Below are 20,212 nucleotides of genomic sequence, written 5' to 3' on the forward strand. Positions count from 1 at the left end.
TATAAATTTCATATATTATCAGACATAACATGGGTAGGTGAGGCAACAGAGGGTAGATAGAGACACAGTTGGTATCAGATTTAAACCGAACCTCTAGCATAATATTGGTAATGGGGAAGTGAGTTAAAGTAGTGTGAATATTCAATAAAATATAACTTTTATTCCGTCTTATTAAAATGGGTCAAACCTATATCCAAATGTATTATTTCCACGTGTTATATAATGAAAACATAAACTGTCCTGACTTCCAGGCCCCACTATCAGTATTCGGTCAGTATTTTTTCTCAGGAGTGGGAGTCAAAACCAGGAGTGGGTGATAAATGCAGAATTGGTGACTTGTTTCTATTCTACCTTTTCTCTGATTGTTCCTCACCTGGTTTTGGCTCCGACTCCTGAGAAAAAATACTGACTGAACACTGAGGAAATACTAATAGTGGGGCCATGGCCTTATACTTATACTCTAAATTATAATAAGAAAAACAGCTGAAGACCCTTGTTAAATGTCTTACTCAGTTAAGAACAATTGTTTGCTCCTTATTATAAGTACTCCATGTTGTAAAGAAGTAAGAAGACAATGGATCATATATCACAGGAGTAACTGTTATGTTCCAGGTGCGGGTAGGCAAGGTGTTAGGTAATATTTATTAATACACTAGGCCAATCAAATTTCTTTTAATTCCTCTTTGTACATATGTATGACAATAATAGTATTAAAAGAATCCTACTAATGTATTTCCATGGCTGCTGTGTATTTACAGTAGTTATAAACCAAGACAATACATTAGAATGAATGTGGCTTTGATTTAGGAAATATCTGGGTTACATAAGTATAAATCAAACCTTTACTATTAATGACACTTCAGAATACACACTATAAGCAGCGGTTCTCTCTGTATAAGTCTACGGTTCACTATTGCTGTATATTTACTTTTTTAAGGATTTCTGATTGAAAAACAAACTTTTCTGCCTTTATAAACACATTTTACTGAATTTCTTTGCAGAAAATCAGTGACGGACGGCTTATTTTGCGCAAACTTTAGGATAATCATTGCTAAGAACGTTTATCAATGTCAGGAAAGTGTCAAATTTTACTGACATTTTTTTTTTTTTATACTGAATGTAAAAGTAAATTTTCATGCTCAGTAAATGTGCTGCCAATCTGGATTAATGGTACAATGATCTGCACACTACATAGAGACAACAGCTCTGTGTCCTGTTCATCAAACATTTCTAGAAAGGTCCTTTCCTTCTTGAAGAATAAATACAATTTTGGTAAGTTCACACATAGCATTTGTTTTTCTTTTTCAGTTCTTTTGATCCAAAAACCATTAACTGATTAAAAAGGAATGGGAAATTTAAAAGAGGAACGTTGAGTTGAGAGTGCCAATAGTTTTGTCCGGTCCATTTTTGGGGTTTTATGTGAAATTATGTCCAATTTGCCTTTTTTCTGTTTTTTTTTGTGTTGTTCCAATACACACAAAGGAAATAAACATGTGTATAACAAAAATGTGTAATTGCAATAATTTTCTGGGAGAAATACTTCATTTTCTTGAACAATTTTAAGGCTGCCAACACTTTCGACCATGACTGTATTTAGAAAAACACTTTATGTGAATACAAAGAAAGCAACGTTCTATGTATCAGCCTTTATTAATCATAGCATAATTTATTGATCATGATCACAGACAATTTAGAAAATAGAGAAGAGAGCAATAAAGTTTTCACCTGCCAAGCGCCTTAGATGTAAGAATTATGTGAAATCTCAAGTTTAAAAATGTGTAATGAAATGTGATGTGGAAAGTGGAGACTCGAGATGGAAGTGAAAGGTTTTCTTAATAACCTTTTCAATTTCTAGATCATACGGTATACACTGTAGTACTTATCGCTCTGCTAGAACTATAGTCATGCTGCACTGGGAACATGAAGGGTCATGAATCGAGTGCTATATGACATAAAAATGGGTATGCTCTGTAAAATATGGTGTGCAGGTCATGTGCCATATTGCTAACAAATTACATCATTTATCACATCTGATACATACAGGTTGCAACTAAGAAGTGAGTCATGCTACACAACAATAAGCTAAAAAAATCAGAAAAAAAAGTAAAAGAAAGGAGAATATTTCAGAAAATGAAACAATTTTCAAGAAATAGGACCTGGCTGGTTTTGGTGTTTTTTTTTTACTTTAAAATTGTATGACTATTCTAAAAAAAGATAAAAATAGGAAAAAAATAGGAAAAGATTAAATCTATTTTTACATTCAACACAGCAAAAAACTGGGTAAGGCTATGTTCACACATTGCGTTTTTGCTGTGTTTTTTCTCTGAAACGCCACAGTGGCAGAATGAATCTGTTCCCTGTAGATTTCGATGTTTTGCATTTAGAATTAGGGGAATATGAACATAAATACTTTAAAAACAAATATTTTATCGTAAGCCTACCTTGCTCTGGAGCATTACAATTAAGCTGATAGTTAGAGATATGAAATAGTGTCATCACTACATAAGGACTCTGGCCTGACTGAACAAAGGTAAAAAGCGTTCCTTGTTGCTTATTGATAGTGGGGCTGCTCCCCTGTCATTGTCATTTTACTATTCCCCCCCCCCCCATTCTGATCACACTCCGTGATTCGAATACAGCATTCACATGACTTTGGGGAATATCATCGTGGGCTGCTAGGCACTGCTTAGTAAACATTACTTTGGAAGGGTTCTCTAGTGCTTCGCAACGGCACTTTGGGGAAGCATAATACATTGAAAGTTACATTTTTAGGCTGGTAGCCCATTGGGCTTGTAGTTTGATGACAGGCAACAGCTGATGACTACTAAATTAAGTTGAGATTGTTTGATCACTGTTTGCCCATTTGGGCAAAGTTCCATGATTACGTCATGAATCCTCCTAGCAGCACTATCGGTTCCTATCGTATAGAGTCCAGACTAATTAGTTAAGGTTATTGAACTCACTTACTTGTAAAATCATTTGCCACTACATGTTTTGTCCCCTGGTGCCTGGCTATGAATAATAGTGCACCGTTATTTCTTAAAGGGTTTAAAAGTTATCAAAAATCTACAATATCCTGCTGATCCTGAGATTGGGGCTCTGCAGGAAGCTCTGGTACTCTGGTAACGGGACTTCCTGCAATCAACAAGTTAGAATAAGAGATAACTTTCAGTTTTGAAACAAAACCACTAAAGGTGCATTTACACTGCAAGTAATGAGTGTTTCCCGATAATCGGGCAGTGTAAACAGGCTGCCAACCAACAGCCAAACGGGGAAAACACTTATTTGTCAGATGAAATAATTTGTAAATTTGCTTAAAAATTATCGTTCTAGGCAGCACATCATCCTGTGTAAACAACCAATGTGCACAGAACGATCTATTATTGATCATTTTGTGAACATCAGAAGTACGGATAGCCTGTGTATATGGGTAGCCATTTTTGGGCCGCATTTCGTAACATTTATATGAACATATTGAAAGACATAGAGGCAGATTTATTAAAACTGTCTAATATTTAGACAGGGTGAATTTTAACTGTCTAGTGCATTTACAAAGTTTATGACAGTGGTTCATGTCGTTTGATAAATTTAGAACATCTTTAGACTTTCTAGTCTGAGTTTATACCACCTAGTCTTATTTTGTGCCATTTTACAATAAATGTGGTACATGACATGTGAGACAACTTTATATATTTTAAAAGCATGTTTTATGAGAATGTTTAACAATGTTTTATTCTTTTTACTCTAGATCTGCTGAAAAGGTAAAAGTAGGAGAAAATGTCTAGAAGAAAACAAGTCTGGCTCCAATTTTAATCACATCATAAAAATGGCACTTGCTGGACAAAACATCAAATGTCCTATATTACATATGTATTTTTCAAACATGCAACAAAGATTAAATTTTCGGCATCAACTTCAACTTGAGGCCAGTGCCATGGCATTCCTATAGTGTGAGGAGGTTTGTGGAGCCTAAAGTCAGTGAATACATAGAAAAATCACAATTGTTGCTGAGGGCGACATCAGACTTGACCAATACAAAATTAGTCACAAGACTCACAGACAAGTGTCATCGTTTCCTTGGAAAAAGGTATATTTAGGTATTCTAGGAATGCAATATTTCTTTATTGTATAGCTATAAAATTGTTAATGCACATCACTGATATATAAAAACTGCAGACGCATTTCAGACGTCTGTGCTTGCATATATGTAAAAGAACTATTTGCGTATTTATGTCATATCCTGAATGATCACATAGACATTTTGACCAATCTATAGCTTGTGAATATTTATAACCCATATCAGGTCGCATGGTAGATTTACAGATGACTAGATTTATAGAGATATAGGAAGGTACATAGAGTGAAATTCAACAATTTCTTGCATTTTTCCACCAAAATAATATGAATTCATAGTCATAGATAAGTAGTTCTTTTACATATATGCAACGATTAAGGACAGATGTCCAAAACGCATCGGTGTTTTTTTTTTTATAGATCAGTGATACAATAAAGAAATACATTTTATCCACGTGGACCTGTTTCTTGGTAGTATACTTTTTTCCATATTTTCCAGTCCTCTATGCACGTTTCCTCACAACTGACCAGTGAGCTGACAATTCCTCTACTTTTCCATCATTCCATTATTTCGCCACAAAATGGCAAGGACATGGCAGGTGCAATCAGATGTTATTTCAATTCCCATAAAGGACAGCATTATATTATATATAAAGTCCTTTGAATTATTTCAAATGAGTCAGTACATTGATTAATAATAAAGAGCTAAGCAATGGGTCGTTAACACCATAAACTTACGTGCACATATTAGCAATATAAACGTGTAAGAGCATGATTAGATGTGTAAATTACATAAGCACAACGATTAACCACAAACCTTATGGGCACATTTATACTCACATAGGGTAGTGATGCGTGGCGATGACCATATTTCACAGTATTTTTGTTTGCCTCTATAAAATATTTTTGTGCTCGCTTTCTCTCTCTCTCCAGCTTTTTCTCCAGGGCAATCTGACAAGAGGATAAGCTGTCCATGTATCTCATCATGACATCTGAAATTAGGGCACAAACTTCCACTATGTCAGGACGGAGATCTGCATCTGAGGTCAAGCACCTGTGGGTAAGTATATTAAGTTAGAGATATGTCAAGTAAATAGATTTTGCACATATTTTGTTAACAGCACAATGCATTATATAAAAGTGCATTACTTCCTTTTATAAAAAGCTGTAATTATATATACTAGTCTTAAAGAAGACTTTTCATCTGAATAGGTCCTTTTATTCAATCAATTTAAAGTTAAGCCCCACAAAAAAATAATTTTGCAAATATGAATTATTAAATGTATTGGCTTGAAAAAACACTCCAGTTTGGCCCTATAGAAGAAATGTAATTGTGTACTCTATTCACAGCAGCGAACTGTGGGATTGTGACATCAGTGGCACTTGGCATGTTGGGAGTTACAAGAAGGTATCAAGACGCCAACTTCAAAGGCGAATGTTGCCAACTTGCATAACTGGTAAGCTCTAACTCTAAACCAATTAACGACAGGGGGCATCTCCTGGTGAGAGGTCCTATTTAAAGGGAATCTGTCAGCAGTTTTTGCTACCTCATCTAAGGGCAGTATGTAATGTAATCAAAGAGAAGCTGATTCCAATGATGTATCACTTAGTTTATTGGATGCGGCGGTTCTGACACAATCAGAGGTTTTAGATTTAGAATGAAGCAGAGTTGAGAAATCTGCCAGGCTCTCCATGTACAACATCCATAGACAGTGAGATGCTTAGCACATGTGGGGAAGAGTTGCCGACTAGTGCAGTCCAGCAATGTTAAACTCTTTGTGATAAATCATTCACAGTTAGGGCTCGCTCACACTAGCGTATAAATCGGACGAGTACAATGTGAGAAAAAAAATTGCATTGCACTCTGACCAATGTTATTCAATGAGTCAGTGCTGATGTATGGGTTTTTCCTCAGCTGTAGTAGGGCTGAGGCAAAAATTGCAGCATGCTGCAAGTGGCTGTGTATATCGGACGAGTCTCGCCAATACGAGTCAATGGATCTGTGAGAAAAAAACACAGACGACACACGGACCATCCGTATGCTGTCCGATTTTTATGTACACATCTCAAAGGAACCAAGAAATTGCATAAGACAAGGGCACACAAAGTTCACAGCCAGAACCCTGAGAACAGATAGATAGATGGATGGATAGAATAGATAGATAAATAGATATCCTGCAGGTATTTAATTTCACAACCCCATTACATATTTTAAACTGGCACCCTTTAGTGGCTTTCAAGTGGAGTTTATTGTTGAGCTTTTTATGCACGTTTAACCTTATAAATAAATAAATGCAAAAAAAATGAAGTGGGGTCCCACCTATTTTATGAAACCAGCAAAGGTAAAGCGGACAGATGTGAGCTGATATTATCAGGCTGGGAAGGTCCATAGTTATTAGGCTCTTCCCAGTCTAAAAATACAAGCCCACAGCAGCTCCAGAACATGAGCATCACATTAGATGCGCCAATTCTGGCGCCTTGCCTTTAGTCTTCCGATTGACCTGGTGCATTGGCAATGGTAATGGAGCTTGGGTTTGATGTCAGCTGTGAATTGTCCAAAAACACAGCTGACATCAAGCCCTGGTGTTAGTAATGGAGAGTTGTCTATCAGACATCCCCATTACCACCCAGTAATGAAAAGTAAAAAATACACAGTATACTTGGAAATGCTTCTTTAAGGGCTTTAAGGGGATAGGAGATAAATGTCTAAATACTGGGAGTCCAAATGCTTGGATCCTCTATTCATTAAAAAGAGGATCTTGCGTACATTTTCCCTGTCACTCTATTCAATGTCTATGGGGCAGACAGATGAGAGTCGAGCACTGTACTCCGTTGTATCTGGCGTCCGCCAAAAATTAAACAATTATGACAACCCATTCAAGTCCCGTAGCGTGCCAGAAAATAAAAATGATTTTGCCATCGTATACAAGGGCAAATCCATATTTATGCAGGCCTTGAGAGACCTTGAGTCCAAGTGGGACCCTGTTCCCCTGTTTGTTTTCAATTTTTGGAGGTTAATAAGAGCTAGCTTCTTATTGGTACCATTTTGGGGTCCATACGACTTTCTGATATCTTTTAATTCACTTTTTATGGAGGCGAAGTGACTAAAAGATAACAATTCTGACTATTCATTTTTTTTTTCATTTTGTCATTCCTTGTATGGAGAAAAATAAGGGATAAATATTATAATATTTTATTAGTTCAGACATTTATGTTCCACTAAAAGAGGGTTGATTTTTAACATTTATATATGAATGGGCTTCGTAGGTGTACAAACATGGCAGACCCATTCGCCTTCAGTTTGCTCATGACTGCCACAACAACACCCCGTTTTCAACCTTGTAAATGTTGCTGTCACAATTGACAGCTGTACCTTAAGGATTAACTCCAATTCTATGCATGCAGTGTACAGAGAGCAGAGTTAGCCTCCTGGAAGCAGTGAGCCCCGACACTTAACCAGGTTCAACGGGTGCTGACACCGGCCCTCACTGTATGTGTACCACACAGTGAAAAAAAATCCAAAACATTATTTGTCATTATTTTCCCATTTCCTTTTGCCCTCATGAAAAATGTATAAAAATGATCAATAAATAATTTGCAATTGGTGCGAACAAAAAAACCACAAAGATAGCTTCCAACAGCTATGTTAATGGAAAATTAAAAGGTTTAAGCCCTCAGAATTTAAGCACTTACTGGACACTTTTCAAAGCCCGTCTAGTGCAGCACAAAAATCTAGCGCAGGACATGAATGCCAATTTTTGGAAAAAACACTGCAATAGAATTTTGCCATATTTAGCTAAGTAAACCTCCCCATTGGGTTCTAAAGGTTAAAAATAGGCAGCGTACATAAAGGCGGATAAAAGGGAAGTTTATGATAATAAAATTATATATCACAAAATCTTTTCACAATACAATCCCTCATATTATACGCCCCTTTTGATAAAGCTAAGGCGAAACGGCGCGTCGGGGTGGTAGCCAGGTCAGAATCAGCAGTAAGTAGAAATTCTACTACATTATAAATGTTTGTGCATTACCTTGATTTCCTTTTCAAACCTTAATACCATTATGGTGGAATAACTATGTAACATTCATTATGCTTGATTTAACCTAAGCACTTGCACTTTTACTTTAATCATAGCATTTTTCAATCTCCCTTATGCTAATTAGCACTATGCACTTTATATATCTATAGTTCTATCAATTTTAGAAAGAGTGTTTATATTACATACATTTGATTTGCCTAGCTACCTGTTCGCTACAGCTGATACCTTCTGCTTAAATTTTAATGTATCTGTTTTTATATTGATCATCATAATAAAAAATATTTTTTTTAATTCATTGAATTTTTTGATGCCTCAATTAATGGAGACATCCTTTTCTCTATTAGTATATCCCTCATATTATACGTAATAAGGTTCCCACCTTTTCAGAATAAGCAGATACTAAAAAGAAAGAAACATTTCAGAACAGAGTAGCAATATTAGGATTCTATCCGAAATTAATGGGGTTGTCCACTACTTTTACATTGATGCCCTATCCATAGCATAGGGCATTAATGTATGATCGGCCGGGGTCCCGCAAGCGGCAACCCTGCCGATCAGCAGTCATACGTGCTGGCGGCGACTGCCGCCGGCTGGAAGTGTTCAACTGCGGGGCTCCGCCGTCAAGTGGTAGTGGCCGCTGCAGTGTACTGCAGATCCGCCTCCCATTCAATTGAATAGGAGCTCGGATGTGCAGTACACCTAATTGTATAAAAGGCTGTGGTCGCCTTTAAACTTACATTTCATTCTTTTCTTGATTTCGCTATAAAAAAAATTTAGCAAGTTGTAATAGTCTTCATTACAAACTAATTTGCTGCTGTAAAGTTTTTGTAACTCCATTACATAGTTGGTTTTCCTGTTGAGTGCACTCTGTCTTCTTTCTCTTAGTCTTAAGCCCTCCAAATGCACAAGATAGTTGATGGATAAACGACTTTTCGGTAGATCATTTGGCCTGCAGCCATCTCAGCTGTCCCTCCCATACAAAGGAGCGCTCGTTTGGCCAAGTGCTCTTGTGTTCTCTGTGAGGGAGCTGCCACCAAACATGTCTGCTAGCAACTTATGTCAGACGGAATAAAAGGATTGTCAGTCCAAAATCGAACATGTCGGATCCTTAGCTCCTCCGACAATCAGAATCACCTGTCCATTGACAGTCGGCCAAACTCACTGATATCAGCGGTTTCAGCAGACAATAGTCTAATTTGTATGGGGCCGCTTTGAGATAGCAGCAGGGAGGGAGAGGAGGCTGTAAAAGGCAGTCTAAAAGGGGAGGGGGAAAAACACACAAGCCAAGAGGGAGGAGAATACCCACAGAAAGCTCTGCAAGGAGGTGGGGTGGAGAGAGATCACATATTCTTTAGCATCAGTGTTTGTCAGCATAAGGGAGAAAAGATCCCTCAAAGATGTAGAAGAGGAAATCATTCTAGTAATGAAGCTGTGCTAAAATATTAAGACAACAGCATCCTGGATACAAAGACCTCACATCCAGCATGTATTACTAGGATCAACATACCCAAAGAAGGAAAATCTGAAATCAGGAAAAAGATGCAAAATTAAATTTAGGGAGTCTAACAAAAAATAAAGGGATGGGGATTTCAGCTTCAAATGTGCGTCCTCAGTTAGCTCAAGATAACTACTAAAATAATTAAAGCTTATTTTTCCATGTTAAAGGTATCAAAGCCTTGAAATACGTTGAGTTTCAATTGCCTATTTCCAAAATATCTGCTTGCTGCAAGTGAATGTAAATATTCATAATTATCAGAAACTCATCACAAGAGAGAGCTCTCATACAGACAACATGTATTAGACATGGATGTTTAGGGTGAGTTTTCCACTGGACATAAAAAATAAATGCCTTCCACCCCTAAAACTAAACAGATATCTTGAAAATGATATGAAATTGAAACAAAAAGTAAATTATAAACGTAAATAAGTGTTCATTATAAAGGGATTAAGCTTGACTTACATAAAATTAAAATATCCCTTTATCCCTTTCATGAAAATTAAATGATGCTTGCACAGTGTTACTGGTAGTGCAACTTTGTATTTTTGCAAGTGAAAAAAAAACAACAACATAAAATTGTACATAATTATTTAAATTACCTTTTAATTGTATTTGAAACTTTTTCTGAATACAATCCATCAGGGACTGGAACATACACAGCTTCTACTATCTACAACAAAAAGAAATAAATGACTGTACTTTACTTCTGATACAGGGAAGATTTGGACGGTTTCAAGAATAATAATAAGCAGCACATAAATCATATTGAAACATAAGTTAAAAACAAACATGTTCAAACATTTAATTAGGTCTAAGTATGTATATTCCGCATTGATATCACCTTTGATTTACTGCAGTATACTGCAAAATCATAGCAAGAAGAATCATTTCAGAACTTTTTTCTCCTTTAATGTTACCTATAATTCTGTATATTGAAAAATAAACTGAAATCTTTTCAAGTCGAAGAAGAAAATTAAAGTAATAAAATAATGTAGTTTCATAAATATGCACACCCTTAAACCATATTATTGAAGTACCCTTTGAATTTAAGACAGCATTCAGTCTTTTCGGGTAGGAGTCTATCAGCATGGCATATCTTGAATTGGCAATATTTTCCCACTCTTCTTTATAGTAGTGCTCCAAATCTGTCAGATTATGAGGGCATCTCCAGTATACAGCACCCTCTTCAGGTCACCCACAGATTTTCTTTTGGATTAAAGTCTGGGCCATTCCAAAACTTTGATCTTCTTCTGGTAAGGTAATTTTTATGTTGATTTGGAGATATGCTTAAAAGTCATTGTCATGCTGAAAAGTGAAATTTCTCTTCATCTTCAGCATTTTAGTAGAGGCCTGGAGGTTTTGATGCAAAGTTGACCGATATTTGGAACTTTTCAGAATTTTCTTCACCTTGACGAAAGCCCCAGTCCCAGCAACCAGAAAACAGCTCCAAAGAATATGGTTGCCACCACCATGCTTTACTGTGGTATAGTGTTTTTTTGGTAATGTGCAGAGTTGGCTTTGCACCAAACATACTTGAATTATAGCCAAAATACATTTTCACACGTGCTTTTGGTATATTTGATGCCCAGTTTGCATAACATAACCGGGCTTTGATGTTTTTATTGTAAGTAAAGGCTTCTGTCTTGTCATCCCATAGGTCAGACATACAGTGCATTGTGAAAGTATTTGGCCCCCTTGAACTTTTCTACCCTTTGTCTCATTTCTGGCTTCAAACATAAGGATATAAAATTATAATTTTTTTGGGAAGAATCAACAACAAGTGGGACACAATCATGAAGTGGAACGAAATTTATTGGATATTTTAAACTTTTTTAACAAATTAAAAACTGAAAAGTGGGGCGTGCTATATTATTCGGCCTCCTTGAGTTAATACTTTGTAGTGCCACCTTTTGCTGCGATTACAGCTGCAAGTCACTTGGGGTATGTCTCTATCAGTTTTGCACATCGAGAGGCTGAAATTCTTGCCCATTCTTCCTTGCAAAACAGCACGAGCTCATTGAGGTTGGATGGAGGGCGTTTGTGAACAGCAGTTTTCAGATCTTTCCACAGATTCTCGATTGGATTCAGGTCTGGACTTTGACTTGGCCATTCTAACACCTGGATACGTTATTTTTGAACCATTCCATTGTAGATTTTGCCTTATGTTTGGGATCATTGTCTTGTTGGAAGATAAATCTCAGTCCCAGTCTCAGGTCTTTTGTAGACTCCAACAGGTTTTCTTCCAGAATGGTCCTGTATTTGGCTCCGTCCATCTGTGAATAATTGCTCTCATTGTGATTCGTCCCAAAGCTTTAGAAAATGCTTTATAACCTTTTCCAGACTGCCGCTGATGGTGGTGGCGGTGGTGCGATGCTGCGGCATCGGTGATGCTGCGGCGGTGAACAGTTCCATAGTCCTGCGCTGTGCTTCAGCAAAATGGCCATCGGAGCATGCGCAGATTGAGATCTCGGGAGACTAGATCTTGGGAGATGAGATCTCGATCGGCGCATGCTCCGGCGGCCATTTTGCTGAAGCACAGCGCAGGGCTATGGACAGGTTAGGAAACCTCGCCTCCGCTCACTGCCGATGGGGACGCCGCAGCATCGCCCCACCACCGCCGGGGCCGCAGCTTCTCACCACCAGGGCTGCAGCATCGCACCGCCGCAGCCACCACCAACCTCCTTTGCCTGCGACCCCAATCAGACGCCGCCCCCCAGGTAAAATCCATAAGTTCGCATTATAAGACGCACCCCCTTTTTCCTCCCAAACTTGGAGGAAAAAAGTGAGTCTTATAATCTGCAAAATACAGTACTTCACTTTGTCAGGCAGTTCCTATTTAAGTGACTTCTTGATTGAGAACAGGCGTGGCAGTAATCAGGCCTGTATGTAGCTAAGGAAATTGAACTTGGTTTAAGAGGTGATAAACCACAGTTTATATTTGCTTTAAGGGGGAACAATCACTTTTTCACACAGGGCCCTGTAGGTTTGAATTTATTTTTCCCTTAATAATACAGACTTTAATTGAAAAACTGCATTTTGTGTTTACTTGTGTTATCTTTGTCTAATATTTAAATTTGTTTTGTGATTTGAAACATTTAAGTGTGACAAACATGCAAAAGAATAAGAAATCAGGAAGGGGCAAACACTTTTTCACACCACTGTATGTATTGCATTTGTACATTCATGTATCCGTATATTATACCATTTATTACACAGCTTCATGAAAAAAATAGAGAAGCTGTCAAGTTAAAAAAAAACACCACTTCTTCAAGCACCCTACTGGATAATTTTCAGTTCACAGATAGGGTTTTCTCCTTCAAGATCATCACTTCATCCCTGCAACAACAGATAAACAGATAGCAGCTACAAAGTGGGTCTGCCACCCTGGAGGACCAAGAATGGCCTTAATTCAAAGGGAATGTGTAATCAGAATATGGCCTATTATTAACTAAGGTTTTTGTATTACAAATATTTTTTAGAAATGTTGGAAAAGAAGGGGCTGGAGCCATACTTGTAAGCAGAGGCGCACATGACTTTTAACACCCAGTTACCAGAGCTGTGGAGTCGGAATTGGTGCCCATTTTGGTGGAGTCGGAGTTGGTATAAAATGGACCGACTCCGACACCTAAAATATATAATAAATTGTTTACAGTAGTTCAATGCAGTTTGTGGGGAATATTTTTTCATAAGAATTTGGGAAAGTTATGAAATGTCCTATAAATGTCTGTCCTATTCCTGATCTAAGGGTCTAGACTTTTAGCTGAGATGAATCTGTGCTACAGTAAATTTATATATATAGCAAAATATCTTATATGCGCCTTTACTATTGATTTATGCAAGGTTTGTTAAAACAACAGTGACCATTTGATTGTTAAGAGAGAAATAATGAGGCTGCTGTACGACAAGCTACATGGGAGCAAGAGACCCATATACCACCTGGGTCACATGCTGTGTATAGCTTTCTTTTATACAGCAATTGAGGCTATGTGATCCTGCACGCTTTTATTTGGTGTCCCATATTTGTAGGGCACTCTTTTTTTTTTCAGAATATCTGTAAGTCTATGTTCATACATTGCATTTTTGCAGCATTTTTGTTGCTGTGCTTTTTATGCAGATTAAAAGCTACTTTTTACAGTTCCTAATGTCAAGAGAGGAGTCTAATATGAAGAGTATGGCACTACAAGCAATATCATAATCAACAAACTCTGCATGCAAATCTGGATTCAGGGTAAAGAAGAGATCCACAAGTATAAAATTGTAATTTTTATTAATCAGTAAGTTAAAAAATTCAATGAATAAAAATAAAATTAAAAATTAAAAGGTAGAACTCTGTTTCTACTTTTTAATTTTATTTTTATTCATTGAATTTTTTAACTTATTGATTAAAAAAAATTACAATTTTATACTTGTGGATCTCTTCTTTACTCTGAATCCAGATTTGCATGCAGAGTTTGTTGATTATTAGTACATGCAAAAGCTAAGATTTCCGAAATTTCATGCACACGCTTGTTTTTTTTTTACCAACTGAATTTGAGAACTGCAGCGTTTTTTAAATCTGCAGCATGTTAATTCTTTCAGCATTTTTGATTAATAAAACGAACCTTATAAAACATGTACTGTAAACAAAGCACACATGTAATTCACACTCAAAAACCCTACAAACACGCAACAGAAATGTGGCGAAAACACTGAAAACTGGGCATTTTGAACGCCGCACTTTTTACTGCCAAGAGAGCAGGTTTTGGCTACAGAAAAAAACCCAGCAAAAACGCTACGTGTGAACATAGCCTAAGAGTCTGTTCTGGTGATAGACTGTAAAGATATAAATCTTGACCATTCAAACCTGCGTACTTTGGTTGCCAAGGACAGCATGTTAGTGCTGTGGAATGGTGGATTCAGAGTTGACATTTGATAGAGAATGCAGCCTGCAGCCCACACATCAGCTTTTTCCCCATATGGTTCACTTTTTACAACTTCTGGGCTGTGAAAAGTCAACAAAAAAATATTACGTAGTTATAAAACATACAGAACATCCATGTACTCATCTGCAGTCTAAAATAGTAAAGGTAAACATGACAATGACAGATGACTTCAGTGTTATCTCTGCTTTTTAGATATTATCTCAGCTATATCACCATATACCCCCAAAATACTGGGAAGGCTTAAGGGGTAAAAACACTACTAAAAGCTTTAGATACTGTTGGAAAGATTAGAACAAATTTGATAACTACATCTCTTACATATGAAGGGGTACTGCTTCGCCTCACTGTGAGTCTCCTGGTGTATGAAGACAATAGAAAACTGGCTCTCTGGTGTCATGTGTGGTACCATGCTATAGTTTACCTAAGACATTGGCAGTGCATTTTTGGGCATTATTTACTTTCTCACATTGGTCAGGCATTGAGTTGGTCAAGCATTGTTCAATTTAACACATTGGTCAGGATGCTCAGGCTTAGCTTACTTTAACACATATCACTAATTTAATTAAACTGTACAAATTACTAAACAGCCACGCTCACATGAGGACACCAAGACAGTTTGGTTTAAACTTGGGAAAATCACAAAAAATAAATGAATTTCACAACCTGCATTTTTCACTAAAAACGCTGCAAAAACTGATGGCAATGATTTTGCTGCATGTTTGCTGCTTTTTTGCACTTACTCATTGCTTTCTATGCAAATAACGCTGAAAAAATTGACATGCTGCAGTTTTCAAAAAAGCAGCAGTTTTCCAATTCAGTCCGGGAAAAAAAAAAAAAAAATGTGCATGAGATTTCAGAAAAGTCATAGCTTTTGCTGGTACTGTGCAAAACAGCTTTTAATTTGAATAAACAAAACGCAGCAAAAAGCACAACAAAAACGCAACATAGTCTTACAGGTGGTTTCTCCAAAATCATCACAAAATGCCACTTTTAATGACTACTGCAGTCTCAGAATAATTCAACTCCTTCATGACACTTTGCACTTAGTAGAGACCCTCTGGCTGTTATGATCTGCTGCAAATGTGATGCATAGACAGACACCAATTTCTGACTGCGTTCCTGAGACATTTTGGCCCAGTCGTCAAGGGCAATCACCTTCAGAACCCTAATATTCTTGGGCTTGCATGCTGCAACTGCTTTCTTCAAAGACCACCAAACAGTTTCTATGGGGTTCAAGTCACATGACTGTGATGGCCACTCCAGTAACTTCTAAAACCTCTTCTAAAACCAAGATTTTGTGTACTTTGAGGTATGTTTGGAATCACTGTCCTGTCGGAATGTGAAATAATGCCCAGGCTTCAGTTCCCTCACATAAGACATCACATTTTCTCCTTGGATTTCCTGATACATGATTGACTCCATCTTGCCCACCAGATGATCACCGAGCCACCACCATGCTTCATAATTCTTTCCAGCATACGCTTCATTCTTTCTCTTACAGACAAAATGCTGATCCATGAGCCTGAAAAGTTATGTTTCATTTTTTCCTCTGAATAGAATCTTTAAACTTCTTTGAAATATTTATATAGTTTTACGTATATTACAGCAGATTTTTATGATACTTTTGAGTCAGAAGGGGTGTACATCTTGGAGTCGTTCAGCATTTAGCATGCACCTTAATGTGTCATTTGAATCCTCAGCGCTGTCACCACCAAATCTTGCTGCAGGTCTTTTGCAATTACGCAAGGTGTTTTGACCACCTGCCTCCTCGGGAATCTGAAGGCAGCCTGTGATAGCTTCCTTTTTCTCACATTCAGGTAATGTACCCAGTTTTTGGAACACAAAAATGATTCCAGTAGTCTGAGACGTATTAATTTTGAACAAATTGTAGAGAATATATCCAATAGATTCCAGAGACTTGTCAACAGGGAATCATATTAGATATTTCAATTGTCCACCTTAACACCGGAGGGCCTCAATGAATGTATAGAAAATACTATTCAGTGAGAGGTGTTTGATTAAGGATTCCCTAAAAATATTTTTTTTAGAGGATTGGGGCGTATTAAGTATGTGTTTAACATTGGTATTGTTAATCCTTTTTATATTTTTGTTCTTAAGATTGATAGTACATGTTGTATACTAATTAAACCTGATTTCTGATGTAATTGGGGAAGGTATATCAACCACCCTTCACTATCTGTATTGTATGAGCCTGAGGAAGGAGCTGGATAAGATTCGTAATGCATAGCTTGAATAAAGAAGTTTTTTACATGTTTATTTCTCTCCATTTTTGGCAGCGCTATTAATCCAAAGAAACCTCCTTGTTATTTTTATTTTCTGCACCCAGTTTTCCTTTATTTTTAAACTTGTGAGCTATGCTTTCATCTATCTCTAGAAATATTCAATACCTTTTCTAAATTTTCGTACCCTTTTCCTTGTGTGAGCAAGGCAATGATCGCTTCTTTTAACATTCTGGACGACTATATCTTGACATCCCAAGAATATTAGTGAATTGGCAGCCATTGCCCATGAGGAACGAGCTAAGAATGCCAGAGACTGCTATTTTGCTATGCATCACCTTTGCAGTTGATCAGGACAGACACTTGTCATGAAGGGGTTGAATAATTCTGAGACTACAGTAGTCATGGAAAGTGACATTTTGTATTGAATTAAAAAAAAAACCTGGTTATATCACCGTATTTTTCGAACCATTAGACACACTTTTTTCCACCAACTTTGGGAGGAAAATAGGGGGTGCGTCTTATGGTCTGAATGTAGCTTACTGGGGAGTTGTGATGGTGGAGCAGGATTGCAGGAAACAGGGTCCCTCCCTCAGGAACCCGGCAGCTGCATGCTGCAGGGCTAGGGTTGGCGGTCAGGCAGAGCGGAGTGCATTGTTTTTCCAGCGGCCGCAGCCATCTTACTGGAGCCATGATCTATAGGGAAATGGTCGCCCGAGGCGGTGCATGTGCAGACTGGGATCTCGGCAGCCATTTCCCTTAGGCCCATGGCTTCAGGAAGATGGCTGCCAAGATCCCAGTCCACGCATGCGCCGGCTCGTACGGTCATTTCCCTGTAGATCACGGCTTCAGAAAGATTGCTGCAGACACCGGAAAATCAATGCACTCTGTTCTGCCTGACCACTGATATCTGCCTCGCAACATCTCACCGCTTCTGCCGCCGCCGGGTTCCTGAGAGAGGGACCCTGCTGTATGCAATCCCGCTCCACCACCAGCACAACCCCCTGCTGCTGGGGCACCCCCTTCTACCGCCCAGGGCCTGCAGCATTGCTCCACTTCTGCTGCCACCGGCTTCCTCAGGGACCCTACCTCCTGTGACCACCCGCTCCACCGCCTCCCAGGTAAGATACCTATTTGGGCTATAAGATGGACCCCCATCTTATAAAAAATATTTTTTTCCTATTTTCCACCCCAAAATTTGGGGTGCATCTTATGGTCTGAAAAATACGGTACTTATGTTGAGCTATATAGATTATTATTATTTGACTTGATTGATTGCATATAGCAGAAATTTGCTAATAAACCAAATTTGTAATTGTGGTGGATTAATTTTGATTTCAAGTGTACATAAATCATGTACAAAAATGAAAGATGGCATCTGTCAACAGTGTAACTTATAGTTTTTTGTAAAAGAAAACGAGGGAGCAGGGACAGGTAAGTTCTGTGACTGGCAATTATGGTGGCTCTGCGCAGCTCTGTTGTTGCCATTAGTAATTAATGATGATGTCTGTAAAGCCTTGTGGAAATGAATGGCTCTATATAAGTGAATAAACACAATAAATAAAATAAAGTGATGGTGGCAAACAGTCATTTGAGAGGTTTTATAGCTGGTACTCAAGAGTTTTCATTGGGGGGACTTGTGATACAGTCTTGCTTGCATCATTTGTAAGCTCTGATACAACATAAACTTAAAGAGAACCTTCATCAGGATACCAAATTAATGGCATGAAGTGCTTTAATGCTGATTAATTCTTTACCCTTCTTGTAGAAATCCGTTTTGCTGTTTTAGAAAAGAAACATAGTTAAAATTTGTCAGCTAATGAGTTGTAAGTTCAGTGGGTGGGCACAGCACCTACAACTCTCCTGTCTATCTCCCTATTCCCCACCCACTGGCTGCCACCTGTCTCTTGGTCACTCATGTTTCAGTAACCTGTTGGGCAGGCAGCAGGCGGTTAATAGGGACAGAGGTAGGAGAGCTGTAAGTGTGGTGCCCACCCACTGCACTTTCAACTTATTAGCTTCCAAATTCAACTATGGTTTTCTCGCAAACAGCAAAGTGGATTTCAACAAGAAAGGTAAGGAACTAATCAGCATTAATTCCTCTTAATGTAGGTGCTAATAGTTTAGGGTGCAAAAACCTGATGATAGGTTCTCTTTAAAGTACCCAAAAAACTGAAATAGCTATCTCCTCACTCATCCATACAAATGTCGAGTCAAGTGTTGATGTGTTTTCTATGGGGAGAGCAAGATAAACTACTGTCATTATGGTCCCATCGTTACAATCTGTCATGACTGCTGGCAGAACTGGAAATTCTCTTCTTGACACTTAATAGGTGAGAGTGAATGCTTGTTACCCAGATTCTTCATTGGCTTGTACTTGGAATATACCATGACTGATGGTTTCAGTAACTACTTTATGATGAACATTATGGTCAGGTCAATTTAGGAAGTACTCAGAGAACACTTTTCTTTCAGTAGGTATGTAAATTACAATGTTAAATCTTTTTAGTGGATTGCTTGGAAAGCAATAAGGTTCCTATAAATTTACAGTTCTGAAGAAGCATCTGGCAACTCTGTACAAGTTGAAAATTATTTATTAAATATGTCGCGTGGCACTGCCAACTCTCGTAATACATTTAATAAATAATTTTCAGCCTGCAAAAAGGTTGCCAGATGCTTCATCCAACATGCCAAATTATAATCCCATAACTACTTCAATAAAAAAGATGTAGGAATACATATAGTTCAACTAAAAATGTACTGCAGTTTGAGGAGTGATCTGTGCATATATTACAATGCTCTATGGTCAGTAACTTCTGAAAACTACATTGCTAAAAAACTTAAGTATTATGAATTTCTAATTTATTGAAATTGATAAGTGTATTATAAATAATTTCCAATTACTAGCTAAACTATAATCAACAGGGGTCATAAAGATTACCCTGATATTTGGTGTCTGCTGGCGGTAGAGCATTAATATATCAGTATGAATTTTAATTATTATAAATTTCATTACACAGAATTTAGATTTTTCCCATAGGCATCAACTGTGTGGTAGAAATGATATATAAAACATATTGAGTTGTATGATGTCAAGAAGGAGCTATAGCAAGATCCAACCATAATTTAAAGTCAAAGACTAACTAAACCTGTTAAATTTTTTTAGAAATTTCTGTTGTCTTAATTGCATGCTGATTGGTGGGGGTTAGCCTTCTGAGACCCCCCACCATCTGCTTAAAGAACCCCTGTTATGTGCGCAGTTCAGTATTTAGGAGCTCACAGAGGAGAGTACAAATACAATACAAATCATAGTTTTCCACTAAACACAAAAATTTCATAACGCTGTCTTGAATAATTGGATGTGGTCTCAGGATATAGACCCCCACAATCTGCTTGTAATTACAAAAAAATATCAAAAATCGTATCAAAGATTTA

The 20,212-nt window shown here is 37.6% G+C and overlaps 1 protein-coding gene across 5 annotated transcripts in view; it reads right to left on the reverse strand.

Moving 5' to 3' along the window:
* The window catches only part of NEK10 (NIMA related kinase 10), a 554,523-nt gene that overhangs the window by 240,307 nt on the left and 294,004 nt on the right, over positions 1-20,212 (reverse strand). For all 5 annotated transcript variants that reach the window (XM_073678014.1, XM_073678012.1, XM_073678015.1 and 2 more), the window contains exons 24-26: positions 14,467-14,596; positions 10,215-10,285; positions 4,915-5,128 (exon numbers count right to left, since the gene is read on the reverse strand). In XM_073678014.1, the coding sequence (XP_073534115.1) occupies positions 4,915-5,128; positions 10,215-10,285; positions 14,467-14,596 (415 nt within the window). The remainder of the gene's footprint in view (positions 1-4,914; positions 5,129-10,214; positions 10,286-14,466; positions 14,597-20,212) is intronic.

The sequence above is a fragment of the Phyllobates terribilis genome, unplaced genomic scaffold (genome assembly GCF_046119375.1).
Source record: "Phyllobates terribilis strain yellow unplaced genomic scaffold, ASM4611937v1 Scaffold_4__5_contigs__length_816908805, whole genome shotgun sequence".
NCBI classification, from domain to species: domain Eukaryota; kingdom Metazoa; phylum Chordata; class Amphibia; order Anura; family Dendrobatidae; genus Phyllobates; species Phyllobates terribilis.